The 15,533-nt window shown below is 18.9% G+C and overlaps 4 protein-coding genes across 4 annotated transcripts; 1 reads left to right on the top strand and 3 right to left on the bottom strand.

Annotated features, from left to right (window-relative positions):
• Positions 1-698: 698 nt before the first annotated feature.
• PGSY75_1327500 (hypothetical protein) lies at positions 699-3,580 on the bottom strand (the record flags this gene model as incomplete). The annotated part of the gene is made up of 3 exons (XM_018787334.1): positions 699-1,942; positions 2,142-2,919; positions 3,020-3,580. 3 exons carry the CDS (start codon positions 3,578-3,580, stop codon positions 699-701), a joined length of 2,583 nt encoding a protein of 860 aa, XP_018640076.1.
• Positions 3,581-5,131: 1,551 nt separating this feature from the next.
• Positions 5,132-6,028, top strand: PGSY75_1327400 (hypothetical protein; the record flags this gene model as incomplete). The annotated part of the gene is made up of 1 exon (XM_018787333.1): positions 5,132-6,028. The coding sequence occupies one exon, from the start codon at positions 5,132-5,134 to the stop codon at positions 6,026-6,028; it is 897 nt and encodes a 298-aa protein (XP_018640075.1).
• A 1,426-nt stretch (positions 6,029-7,454) lies between these two features.
• On the bottom strand, positions 7,455-12,656 carry PGSY75_1327300 (hypothetical protein; the record flags this gene model as incomplete). Its single annotated transcript, XM_018787332.1, has 1 exon — positions 7,455-12,656. One exon carries the CDS (start codon positions 12,654-12,656, stop codon positions 7,455-7,457), a length of 5,202 nt encoding a protein of 1,733 aa, XP_018640074.1.
• A 1,781-nt stretch (positions 12,657-14,437) lies between these two features.
• PGSY75_1327200 (putative ribonuclease P protein subunit RPR2) lies at positions 14,438-15,163 on the bottom strand (the record flags this gene model as incomplete). The annotated part of the gene is made up of 1 exon (XM_018787331.1): positions 14,438-15,163. One exon carries the CDS (start codon positions 15,161-15,163, stop codon positions 14,438-14,440), a length of 726 nt encoding a protein of 241 aa, XP_018640073.1.
• Positions 15,164-15,533: the final 370 nt, after the last annotated feature.

Raw genomic sequence — 15,533 nt, 5'->3', positions numbered from 1 at the left:
AAAAAAAAAAAGGTTATAATTTTATATTAAAATTAAAAAACATTATTTAAAAAATAAATATATTAATGAAAAAAATTATAAAATATATATATATATATATATATATATATAGATATAGATATAGATATTTATATAGTTTTATTTTATATTAAAATAATTAACACAAAGATTCTTATATATATTGAAAGGGATAAAAAAAACAGTCATTCATATAAATTAGGGTAAAAAAAAAATATATATATATATATTATATATATATATATAATAATATATACATGTGTGTATAATTAATTGAAAAATTGAAAAGTAAAATCCAAATAATAAAAAAAAAAAAAAAAATAAAAATAAATGTATATCATATAAACATAAATAAATATATAATATATAATATATATATATTTATGCATACATATAATGAATAATGTAAAACAAATGATTTTTTCACTGAAAATTGAAAAATGATCAATCTATCATGATAAATAATAAAAATTAACAATCAAGCAATATTGTGGTTATAATATATATATAATAGGAATATATATAACGAAAGAATTAAAAAAGAAGGAACACAAATAAAAAAAAAAAATAAAATAAATAAAAATGAAAATAATACTATATATATATATATATTATTATTATTATTATATATATATATATTTTTTTTTATGTATATCCCATTTTGTGAATATTTGGAAAAATTAAAATTTTTTTTTAAATTTGATACAAGGTATACATATAGAATCATAAGAATCTTTAAGCATAAAAAAGGGTTTAATATTAATAAATGGTTTTTTAATTATATCTCCTAAAAGAGTTTTTGGTTTTAAAATTGATAAAGAATAATTGAAATGAATATTATTAGGTAGAATTTTTATATCTAAATTAAGAGTGTGATTAATAATACTTATGCTATATTCAATCATATCTTTATCTTTTATTTTATTTTCATGTGCATATATATTTAATTTTGTTTTATTTATTAATGTTGAATTTTTATAATTTATATTACATACATAAAAATCATTTACAAAAAAGTCAAAATATATAACTAAGTGGTCATTTTGTTCTGTTAATATATTTGATATTTTACTATAATGTTGTTGTTGTTTATAATTATATAATTCATTTGATTTTAATATGATACCAATGGATAAGTTACTGTTTTTACATTTTATAATTTCAAAAAATAATTTACATTCATTTATTAGTCTTTCATCTCCATATGTAAATGCATAATTTTGTTCTTTACTTTTTCTTTTTATTAATTGAGTAGAATAATTTTCATTTGTGAAATTATTAACACATTCGAAATCTTTATTTTCATTCCAAATATTATATCTATGTTTTATTTCTTTATTTAATATTTTTGCAAATAAATTATCAAATAATATATTATAAATATTATTCATACATTCTGTAAGTTTCTTATTGGAGATTTCTTTTTTTTCTGTATTATTCCAATTTGGAGGTTCAAAAGATTCATTATTTATATTTTTATAAACTTTATTTAATTTTTTTATTTCTTTTAAAAATGATAAATTACATTTTTTTATATTTGGCTTTCCTTTATTATCAGATGCTACTAATTTATTTTCATTAACTTCATTTAAATTATTGTCAGATTGATTTGTGGTATTATCAAATTCGTTTTTTTCTTTTGGTTTATTATATCGCATGCAGATAAAATTACTTCTATCATATTTATTATGCATAATGTCTTTAAAACAATTTTTAATATACTGTTGTATTTCATAGATATGTTCATTATTTAATAAGTTGAATCGAATGTTTTCAAAAATATTTTTCTGTTCTTTCATATGACACTTATTTACAATAATGAATTTTATGGATTCCGTAAAAATTCGCATTTCGTTTATCATTATATTATCAAGACTTAGAAAAAAGCTGTATATTTCTACATGTAATAAATAATGATAATCGTCTAAAAAAAAAAATAAATAAATAAATATATAAAAATATAAAAATAAAATATCACAAAATGAGTTCATATATATATATATATATATATATATATATATATATATATAATACATGTGTGTGATATATATGTATATACTTATATTGTCATAAATATAAATAATATTGTATATATATATATATATTTTTATTTATTTGTTTACTAGCAAATAGATAAAATGCAGAATCCGAAATAATACGTGCAAAATCATTGAAAATAGGTGTTTCTTTAAAAGTAGAAGACATATTTAACACTTGTATTATATTATTAAAGTTTGCCTTTTCACTAATTGCATTTGTAATATCATTTATTATACTAAAAATTTTAAAATGTATACATTCAATATATACTGTAACTAAAAGTTTAAAATCTAAATCATGTAATTTAAATGTTTTATCGAATATATATCTAAAAATGGTTTGGATAGCTAGAGGATAATTTGTTTTTAATTTCATTTTTATATAAATAGGACCATTCTTTTTTATTAAATTATACTTTTGTATTTTTTTTTCTATAATATGATAAAAATATACAGAAATATATTTAGTTATAAATAAATTAGAAACAATTTTATGATATCCAGAAAATTTATCAAAATTTTTATGCTTTGGAATTAATATAACTTCTACCATATCTTTATCATAAGGAGATATGAGAAAATTTTTTATAGACTTTACTTTATCTCCTAATAAAGATTCACTAAATTTTAAATATAATGTATTTTCTTTATCATAATTATTTTCTATTTTGGATTTCATATGATACTCCTTTTTTTGTTTTTTCAAATAATATTGTAACTCAAGATATTTTAAAAAATGAATTTCGCTTATTTTTTCTTTTAAAGTAAAATATTGCGAATCAGATTTTCTTTTTATGAGACAGTTTTTATGTAGATCTCCTTTTAATATCATTTCTAAAATTTCATTACAGCTATAGTATTCCTAAAAAGTGGGGTAAATAAATATAAATATAAAAAAAAAACACATATATATATATATATATATATATATATATGTATATATTTCTACTATTTGATGTTACCTCTTTATTGTTTTTTTTATTTAATATGGAATATATTCGTTTATGCGTTAAGGAATATATATTAAGAAATATGATATCATTGTGCATATTGAATTTTTCATCTTTCATAAATTCTTGAAGTTGTTTTTCCACTTCATCTAATACTTGCAATTTTTCTTTTGTTTTTAGCTTGGAAAAAACTTCTTTCGAATTTAATTCTTCATTATTATTATCTTGTTCATCTAATTTATTAATTTTTTTTTTGTTCTCGTTCTCGTTCTCTATTAAAGTACTGTTATTATTATTTCTATTTTTTTTGTCTTTTAAAAAATTAGCTTCGTAATATTTTAATATATTCGATTTAGGAGGAATGGATTTCCTATAATTCTCATTTTGTCCTTTTATTTTTGTCATGTGTTCATTACCTTTTTTTAATATATTTACAACAGATACCTTATTATCACATATGGTAATTAATTCATTCATGTCATCTTTGCCATAGTCATTTTTTTGTTCACTCATAATATTGCTTCTTCTCTTTGCGTTAACTGTTTTTATTATGTTTCTCGAACAACAAGCCATTGTAACAAAAAAAAAAAAAAATAATAATAAATAAATAAATATATAAATATATATATATATATATATATTATAAAGATTCTATTAATTAAAAAAAAAAAAAAATTAAATAAAACAAGGTTGCAATATATATCTTCAATGTTGAAAAAATAAAGATTTTTCTTTTTTTTTTCCTTTACGTTATTTATCAAATATATACATACACATATCATATCTAGACATTTTTATAATTTAAACAATATATATAATAAACTATGATTTATAAATACAAATTGAAAACTAAAGATGTGTAATATTATACATATATTAAGTGTAACAAAAAAAATAAAAATATATATATGTTTATATATTCAAACAAACTATTTTTACATATTTTCTTCAAAATATATTAATAATAATTATTCAAGGAAAAAAAAAAAAAAAAATAAAAAAAACGGAACCAAAAAATAAAGAAATAACAACATTTATGAAACAATGTAAATTCTTAATATTTTAAAATTCTAATGAAAAACTATCACAGTGCATATAACTCGATACAAAAAAAAAAAAAATATATATATTACTAAATATATATATCACAACCATTTTTATTTTAAAATATGAATGGTTACAAATGAATATATTTTTTCTTTTTTAAAAAGGTACGATATAATCTGATATATTAAAGCAGTTGTTTTTATTTATATAAAATCGATAATAATATCAGACACGGAAAAAAAAAAACAAACAAAAAAAAAAAAAAAAAAAAAAAAAAAAAAAAAAAAAAAAAAATTAAAAAAAAAAAAAAAAAAAAAAAAAAAAAAAAAAAAAAAAAAAAAAAAACGTATGACAAATTTAAAAAGAAAAAAAATATATAAAACATGACATCTTTAAAATACATATTAATTAAATATATATATATATATATATATATAAAAAAATATGGGAAAATTAGTAATTCAAGTTAAAATTTAATTTCTTATTAATATGAATGAATAAGATTTATTTCGTTTTATTTTAATATTATATATATATATATATATAATAAATATAAAAAAAATTATATGTGTATAATAAATTTTCATGTGTTGCATGCTGAACTATTTTATCATATTTTTCATTGATATTTATTTGTTTATATATATAATATATATATTATATATATATTCATTTTTTACTTTAAATAATTTATTGTATTAATAACATAAATGCATTATATCAAAATGGAATGAAAGCAAGGCTCTCATTGTAATATATATTAAAATAAAAAATTGATAAACATATATATATATATATATATATATATATTTTTATATGTATGGAGAAATAAAAGAGAATATTTCCTTACATATGAATGTAGCATATTTTATTAGAAAAAAAAAAATTACATCTTTAAATGTAAAGATATGAATTAAGATTTACTGTACATAATATATACCATATATGTAGTAAAAATACAGATAAAAAATTGTTTGCATAAAATATGCATATAAATGCATAATTATTTTTTTTCGTATAAAAAAAAAAAAAAAAAAAAAAATGAATAAATAAATAAATAAATAAATATCATATAAGATGAACCAAAATGATATGAATGTACTTATAAATGAAGATATACAATGTGAAGATGTCGAAAAAGAGAATAAAAGGAAAATAGCCAACGATTTAGTTAAAAATTATTGTCTTTTGAAAGAATTAAATTTATTAAGTACAATAAAAAATGAATACAAAGAAATTGTTGAAACTACAAAAAATGTAACCTACAATAGTGATAATATAATATATGCCAGCAAGTATATTATGGAGTATATGGAATTAAAGAAACAAAATGAATTAAAAATAAAAGAGGAAGAAGAACAAATACAAATACAAAAAGAAAAAGAAAAATACAGTCATAAGAATAAAAAGGAGAATATATTAAATGATAATGAAATTGTAAATATTATGAATGTTTTAAATAAAAATGAATTAAATTTATTTATATATGCAAAAAATATTATGGAATGTGATAAAGTTAATAATTTTGGTATGTTTAATAATACATTAAACATAAATTATCTTGATATACCAGCAATCAAACAAAATCATAATGGAAGCAATCTTGAAGAACTTATAAAATTATTAATTTCCAATTATAATAATTCAATAAATATTATTAAAATGCAACAAAACGTAATAAATAATTTTATTTTTTATACACATAATTTATTAACAAATAATAAAATGTTAATACAAAAAAATCATAAATTAATTCAGACAATGTCTGTGCCCAAAGAATTAAAAAATAATGTTATTGATAAAGATCAAATTAAATTTAAATTACCATTTACACAGGAAAATAATATATCTTCTTTATTTAAAATACAAATAGATTTATATAGAAAACATATTAAGCACCTCTATAATGTAAATGACGATTTAAAAAAATATTTAAGTGTATTCAATGACCAAAATAAATATGCAAATAATTAATGAAAAAATAAGATGCATATTTTATTATACCATTTAATTTAGTATAATATATTAATCCTTATTTATTTTATTTTTTATTTTTTTTTTTTTTTATTATGAAAATATCATGTTTTTCCTTTACAGTGCTCATAACCATAACCCTCAATTAAGTTGGAGAATATATTTTAAATTTATTTCATTCTTGTTAACTTTATATTTTAAATATATAAAATTATAAAAGAAAAAATGTTCTAAGTATAAAATTTTGTTATTTTATATATATAAAAAAAAAATAATAATAAGGAAAAAATGTTTTCCTATTTAAAGTCTAAAAATAAATATTATGATATTTATTATGAAACATTTTTTGTTTTTCACAAATATATATATATATATATATATATATATATATATGATGTAGAAAAATGTTTTATATTTATTTTATATATAATTATAAAAACAAATATATTTAATTAAATCTGATAAATCATATATATTATTATTATTATATATATATAACCAAATTTTATTTCGGATACACTTCATTTTTTTTTTTTTTTTTTTTGTGATTCAAGGGATTAAAATTATTCCTCTATATTTATATTATATCTGAAAAATTAGAAAATCATAATTTTGAGCTGTGGTGTACACAAAATTAGGTACACATCACATGTAATAAAAAAAAAATAATAAAAGATAAAAAAAAAAAAAAAAGTAAAATGTATAATGTAAAAATATCAGAAATTACTATCAATAAATTTGTTTTATCATCTATATGAAAAATAATTCGCAAAACTGATAAATATAAATTCATTTTTTATGATATAAGAAAAAATACGTAGTACATATATATATATATATATATATTATATTATCTAGGTATGTATAATATTTATTCTATTATTCTTTTATATATTTATTTTTTTTGTATGTCTATGGGCTTATCATAAATACACCCTAATGTATGTATTATATATATATATATTAAATAACTATGAAAAATGTAATATATTTGGTAAGATAAAGAGAAACGATATTCTCTTCACATATAAATAAACTTACCATGTTATTATATATATATATATATATATATATATATATATATATATATTATAGAAAAAAATATTCATTTTATATCATGCAATAATGATAAATCATTTAATATATTATTGTATGAAGTAATATTAATTCAAAGAAATAATTATCAAAATAAATAAGGATATAATAATATAGGTATACATATTAAACATTATAAATAAATATGTATACCACATTTTTATTTTTTTACTAATATAAATTTATTTAATTATATAGATATAAATATAAATATATATTTAATTATTGTTTTTAATTATTATAATTTATTTTATTTATGTTATATATATATATATATATGTATTTTTTTTTTTTTTTTTTTTTTTTTGAAGGAGATCCTTCATCTTATTCTTCAAATGCAATTACAATAATTCGTTGTTGCACTACAAGATTGTCTTTTTTTTTGTAATCGCAAAGAACTATTATTTAGCATAGTCTTATTCATATTTTGTCCTGAGCTCTTTTGATTATTCAATATAAGATTATTTTGCATGCTATTGGAAAATACATCGGATTCATATATGTTCGATAATTTTATAGTATTATTAGAAATGTGTAACATATCAGAATTAGGGTTATATGGAATAAATTTGTTATTCACATTAAATAAGGAACTTGAACCTTGCACAACTGGTTCTTGTCTTTCATAGAAATACTCATTGTTATTTGCAGTACAACAATTTCCAAAAAACCAACTAGAAGGATTTTCTTTTGTTTCCATTTCTTTTCTTATCATTGTACTTTGGTTATATAATGTATTAACATCTGAAGTTTGTTCTACTTTTGTTATATTATATTCATTAGATGATTCCATTTTCATTTGAAGTGACAAATTTCTTAAAGACTCACGAGTAACCCCTTTAATGTTGTTGTTACTGCTAAAATCAAATACTGCAGATAATTCATTCAAATTAGTTATTCCAATATTTCCAACACTTCTATATCTTCTTTCTTCATCATTCTTATGTATATCATCTCTATTATGAATAGATGAAAGTTGTGGAATATTTAATTCAGGAATATTTTGTTCCTCTATTTCTTTCATATGTAAACCACTATACTGTTTCTGAATATTTAAATTTATTAATTTCTCTTTCAAATTCTCCTCAATACTTAAATCGTCCATTCTGCTTTTATTTTGTTTGCTTTTTTTAGAAGATGTTGATGGTGGGGTAGTTAATGAACGTGATGATCCTTTATCTGAAGATCCTGAATTTGATACATTAGATTTCACATTCATAATATTAGGCTTAATATTAGCACCTATTCTTGGGGTTATATAATCATTTTTTTTTCCTTTTAATGTTCTGATTTTACTAAAAGATCTTTCTGATAACCCTACATTTACTCTCTTAACAACACCTTCATAACCATCATAATTATTATTATAATTATTATTATTATTATTATCATTATCATATTTATTATTATTTTGCATATTTCCCATCATATCATCATAATACATTTCTTTATTTTTTTTAACTGTTCTTTTATCTTTAATCTTACTTATATTTCCTGTTACCTTGTGTAAAATTTCTGATTTTAATTTTCTCATTTTCTTTTCAAATTTCATTTGGGAAGGTATAGTTTTTATTTTCTTTGTTATATTTTGAGCTGTTGCAATTTTCTTAACCGATTTCTCTTCATCTTTTAAATTATTATCATTCAAAATTGTTTTCTTAATACTTTTAGATTTTAATTTCTTAAATGATTTTGCTTCTTTTAATGGTCTATTATTTATTCCTTTATTTTTTTCTAAAACTCCTTTAGATATTATGGTTCCGCTTTTTCCCAAAACTGATTTTTTTGTTTTATTATTATCCTTATCACCTAGAGAACTAATTTTTTTTATAGAAGAAGTGTTTGATTTTGTACTTAATTTTAATAATCTAGAACTTAATGATTTCTTATTATTTAAGCCATTTTCCTTTACTTCCATCTTCTTCTTTTTTATTTTTTCTTGTATCATTGTGTTCTTAGTGTTTACAGAATTTAATGAACCTATTGTTTTATTCTTGTTTAATTTTATTCCATTAACATCGACCGTTTTAAACTTACTCAAGGTTTTTTTCTTTTTTTTATTTAAAGCAGGTACAGAAGTTTTAGAAAATGTGGAACGTCCTTTTTTGGAAAGGGGTTTTTCAAGAGAATCCTCTTCTTCATCTTTTTTAATATATTCTTGTATATCTATTTGTATATCTTCTTCTATATCTTTTTTCTCATCTACATTAAACTGATCATTATTATTATAATCATTATTAGTATCATTCATGTTATCTATATCATTCATGTTATCCATATTAGTCATATTATCCATATCATTCATATTATCCATATCAATCATATTATCCATATCATTCATATTATCCATATCATTCATATTATCCATATTAGTCATATTATCCATATTAGTCATATTGTCTATATCATTCATATTATCCATATCATTCATATTATCCATATCAATTTTATTTTCATTCGTATCTTTAATATTATTATTATTATTATCATTGTGGAGAGACGATTCTTTTTGTATTTTTCCTAAATTTTTCTTTTCTCCCTCTGCTTCTTTTACACCACTTTTACTAACCGAATTTTTTTTTATACCTATAGTTGCCTTTTTCATAAATAATAAGCTTTTCTTTTGAGGAATATTTTTATTCATATTAGTACTATTGCCTCCTTTTGCTAATTCTCCAGTTTTTACATCATTTTTTAAATTCTTTCTTTCTTTTAAAGATCCATTAACAAATGTTTTCGATTTTAAAGTTGTTGCACTACTTTTCATGGTTGTCTTCGATTTTATACCTAGAACTGATTTTGCACCTGGTTTTGAACTTAATGAAGATTTTACACCTTGTTTTGAGTTTAATGTAGATTTAGCATTTTGTTTTGGACCTAATGGAAGTTTGATATTTTGTTTTATGTTTAATGCAGGTTTTGTATTATCATCTTTTTTTATTGTTTTTTTATCCATTTTCATATCTACATTTTTCTTTGTATCTATTTTTTTCTTTTTCATTTCTCCTAATTTTATTTTGGACTCTTTCTTTTTGTTTTCTATAATACGTTCATTTTTTGTGATATTATCTATATTTATTTCGTCTTTTTTTTCTATTTCTAATGTCTTTTCCTCTTTTTCTATATTATCTTTATTTATTTCTTCTTTCTCTACTTTATCAATTTGATTTTCTTCCTTCTCTATTTCATTTATTTTCATTTCTTCTTTTACTATATCATCTGTAATAGTATCATCTTTTATTATATCATCTACCATTGTTTTCTCTTTTACTAATTGAATTAATTCTTCTTGTTCCTTATTTTCGCAAATATTTTCTTCATTATGTATTTTATTCAATAACACTACTTCGTCCATTTTTTTTTCGTCTTTTCCCCCTTCTAGTTTTTCGGTAATATTTACTTCTTGTTGTTCATTTTTTGAATCATTCAATTTGTCTTGTTCTATTTGGACATCTACATTCTGTTCTTCTTTTTCTACTTCAGATATTCTTGAAACATTCAATTCGCTTTCTTTATTTATATTTCCAACATCTTTCAATATAATTTCTTCTTCTTCTTCTTTTTGTTTTTCATCTTCTGCTTTATTTATTTCATTGAATGAATCCTTCTCAACATTATTATTATTATTTTCATTATTTTCACCATTTTCATCATTTTCATCATTTTTGTCTTTTTTATATCCAAAATTTTCTTTATCATCGATATTTTTTTCTTTCTCCAATTTTTTTATTTCAAATAATTTCTCGTCTTCTTTTTCTGTTTCGCTTTCTGTTAAAGCATATAATTTTTTCTCATATTTTTCCAGTTCAGATTCATTTTTGTCTTCTATTGTCTTCTCTCTTTCAGTTTCAGGCTCTACATTATCAATTGTAAATTCCTCTTTGTTTACCATATTTTCTTCTATCATCTTATCATTTATACTCATCATTTTCTTTTCTTTATTAATTTCTTCCCTCTTCTTTTCTAGATGTTTAATTCCTTCTATCTTAGATTTATTAAATTCTTTGCTTTCTTTTTTTTTTAAATTATTCTTCTGTTCTATATCTTTGGAAGATATTTTTTCTTTTTTAAGGTTCATAAATTTAGTTGGTATTTTTTTTTTCTTCTCTTTTTCTTTAGTTTTCATCTGTTGTACAATTTTAGGTGTTGGCTTTTTCACGAAAACTTTTTTTGCATCTAAATTTGTTTTTGTCTTTTTAACGGACTCTTTTTTTAAGGGGTTAAATTTTGATGGTAGTTTTGGTTTTGTTTCAATTTTCCTTGTTGGTACAGAATTTTTTCTAATTTCACTTGAACTAAGTGTGCTATCTTTTTTTGATTTATATAATTCATTTTCTTTCATTCTTGATTCTGCTGCTCTTTTTAAATATTCTAGCGTATGTTTTATAGTGCCTTTAGGAGGTGCTTTATGTTTCATGCTTTTTTCCTTCATTAACAAAGGTATAACTTTAGGAGAAAATTTGAGAGAATGTTTCTCCATCTTTGCTGCCATATTTTTTCCTTTTTCTTCTATGGGACTTTCTTTAAAAGATGCAATATTAGATCTAATAATTTCTTTTGAATTTATTTTTTGTGAATCTTCTATGCTAGGTATTTTTTTTTCTAAATATCTAAAAGTACCCTTTCCACCTTTATTCATTTCCAATGGTTTTCTTATAACATCATTTTTGCTATAAGGAATTTTGTTTAATGTTTTTGGAGGATTTGATAAAGGTTTAGTAAATATAGAAGGTTTTTTTTGTGTGCTTGCTAATTTATTTAATCCTGAATTTTTTTGAAGAGATACACTTTTATAATTCTGCTTCTTCAAATTCATATTATGATTATCCTTTGGAATATTTTTTGCAACTGCTTTATTTGGGACACTATAAGAACGTTTCTTAATTAATGCATTTTGAGCTTTTACATTTAAATCTGCATTTTTCCTATTTACTTTTTTTGCAAAATCTTGAGCATTTAGAACTTCCAAAAGTCCCTTAACTTCAATATATAGTGGAGCATCATTTATAGCTGTGTTTTTATTCTTTTTTTGGGAAATAGGGAATTTAGAGTTAACATTTAAAGAAAAACTTTCCAGAGTTTTAATTTCATTATATGGAACATCTACATCATTTTTTTCTTTATCAATAATAACATGAGTATTTTCATTATTCAAATTATTTTCTTTGTCCTCTCTAATTAAGGTATTTTCTAAATTTTTGTTATCTGAATTCAATTGAGAAATACTGAACTCCTCAGATAGTGAAATCGATGAAACGATATGTTCTTTAGTTATTAATCCGTTCAAATTAGCATTGGAATTACCTTTATTATCATTTAATGGATCTAAATTTTCCTTAATATATGAATTCTTAATTTCTTCATTGTCATTATTTATATCTCCTTTATTTATTTCTTCATTTTCTTTTTTTTCTTGTATATCAATTTTATTTATATTTTCATCAAGAACTCTTTCTTCTGTTAATTCAAGTCCTTGTCTTTCTTTTTTCGAATCGTCTAATAGATCCGCATTTATATTATCTTTAACACCCATTACTTTCAAATTTTTTTTTTTTTTTTTTTTTTTTTTTATTTCATTAGAACATCTATATAATTTTTTTTATTTATTATATATATATTTTTTAAATAATTATTTTATATAAGCTACGAAAATAAACATGAATATGAATATAATAATGAAAGAATAATTTTTATAAATGTGTGTGTAATATAATATGTATGTATAAATATATATATATATAAAGAAAAAAAAAAAAAAAACATCAAATTTTTATGTATAAAAAATGTGTGGAAAATAAAAATAAGGAAAATAATTAAAGCATGCTCATTATGGAATATAATATTTTGTGTAAAATTTAAAAAAAAAGAAGGAAAAAATAAGAAAAAAAAAAAAAAAAAAAAAAAAGTTATTTTAAATTTCATGAATTATATATATTTTTTTTTTTTTTTTTTTTTTTATTTTAATTGTAGCTATTAAAGGAAATATATATCTATATATATAAGCTATAATGTTTTATGTATATTTGAAAAAAGTCTTATGGATGAATTGATAAAAAAAAAAAAAAAAAAAAAATATTAAAATGAGATATAGTAATGGAAATGTTTAAAATATGTGGAAAAAATAAAAATATACTTATATAAATAGAAATAAAATATAATTGCACTATATAGGAACATTAAGGCTTTTTTGCACTGTTGTAAAAAAAAAAAAAAAAAAAAAAAAAAAAAATTATATGGCTAGCTTTGTATATTATAACATTTTTTTTTATATGACAAAGTCATCATTTTTTTGTGGAAAAATTTATATATAATTCATTATTATTTTGTTTATTTAAAAAAAAAAAAATAATTATATATATATATATATATATATATAGGAAAAAAGTCTTATTTTTATTTTATTTTATTTTAAGCATTTTATGTAATTTTAAATCACTCTACATTTTTATATAAAATGTAAATTTCGTATATAAAAAGTAAATTTCGTAGTTTTTTTATTAAAATGTGTATATAAAAAATAAAAATTAAATATAAAATGAAAATATTAAATGGAAAACTTATGTAGCATAATATGAAAAAAATAATTTTGCGTGATTCCTACATAAAAAAAAAATATAGCTCATATGTTAAAAAATTATTTAAATGTGTATTATAATATATGTACACATGGTATTTTATTTTATTATTATTTTTTTTTTTTCTGTGTACTACTTAATGGAGTACTAGCTTCATAATATTAAAATGTATTTTTACATGACTTTGTAATAAAAAAAAAAAAATATATACTCATATTTTCTATAAATTAATGAGCATTTTTTTATATTCTTTGTTTAAAATAAAAGTATTGAGTATAAAAGAATTTATCGTTTAAAAAAAAAAAGAAAAAAAAAAGTAAAATTTTATTTCTTTATTTTAAATAGGCATATTGTGATCAAAAGATACAGTCTTTGTATTTTTATATTTTACTTTTTATGTATAAATATACACTTTTATTTTTACTTTTCATTTTACAAAAATAAATACATATTTATTAATTTTGATGTTATCATTTTTTTTTTTTTTTTAAATTTCTTATTTTAAATTGTTAAAGATTTCATAATTTCTATAAATATGGTGTGTGCAAAGAATAAAGAGGGAATAATATATGTATAATAATATTCATTCTGCATTTTCACATATAATTTTTATTTTGTTTAATTTTCTAAGGAACTGTATTATATATATTTTATTATAAAGACATATATATTACTCATTTATTTATTTATACATCCATTTTTGGAATTAATTTTGTTTATTTTGACAAGTATTTAAATTCTATTCATATACAAGCTTGGTATAATGTTGACAATGTTTACATTTATATGAAACTAAATATTCATCTCTTGGTTTCATATTATTAGTATTTGTTGATTCTTCTATGAGTTCCTTAATATCATAATTATTATTTATTTGCTTATGTTTTTTTTGTAAATTTAATGGATTTACAAAAACATCACATGTTTCACTTGGAATAAGAACTGAATTACACTTTTTACAAAATAGCTTTTTAAATTTTCTATCATATTTTATTAAAAACTTGTTAGATAGTCTTCTCATTGTTTTAATATATTCCCTAGATATATTGGGATTCATGTTATTCATTAAAAAGGATGCTTGTAATAAATAATTTATTCTAACCATTTGTTTTAATGGCTTTCCCATTTCCATATTATTATTTTTTTTTTTATTATGCTTTTTCCTTTTCTTTTTTTGATTTGATTCATTCATGCACGGTTCTTTGTTTTCAGACTTTTCAATTCCATCAAAATTTTGTACTACATGGTTTTTCGCTTCATTATTATTCATATGTTCTTCATATAAAGTATTACAAGTATCATTATTTCCTTTGCCAGTATTACATGCTTGTATTGGATTATTTTTTAAAACTTTAGATGTATTTTTTAATTCATCATTTTTATCATTCTCAGTATCATATATGTCACTTAATTTTCGTTTTAATTTATCATTGTTGTTCCATGTTTCACTGTTAATGTTACTCATATTTTGTTTTAATTATAATTAAATGTACAATATCATGTTGGGAAAAAAAAAAGAATTAACATAATTATATATATATATATTTCCCTATTTATTTATTCATGCATTTATTTTTCATTTATTAGTCATTTATTTTCTTATAATATATATTATATTTCTATAATTTTGTAATAAATCTATGTCATTATTTATGTAAAAAAAAAAAAAAAAAAAAAAAAAAAAACATCTATATTAATAAATTGAATGTATTGTATATAACATGCAATATTTTAATTCAATGAATTATTATTATTTATTTATTAATTTTTGTTTTTTTTTGCTTTTTATTTTCTCTATATTACCATATATATTATATATACTTATATATATATAT

The sequence above is a fragment of the Plasmodium gaboni genome, chromosome 13, assembly GCF_001602025.1.
Source record: "Plasmodium gaboni strain SY75 chromosome 13, whole genome shotgun sequence".
NCBI lineage: Eukaryota > Apicomplexa > Aconoidasida > Haemosporida > Plasmodiidae > Plasmodium > Plasmodium gaboni.
This window is presented reverse-complemented; position numbering and strand designations above follow the sequence as displayed.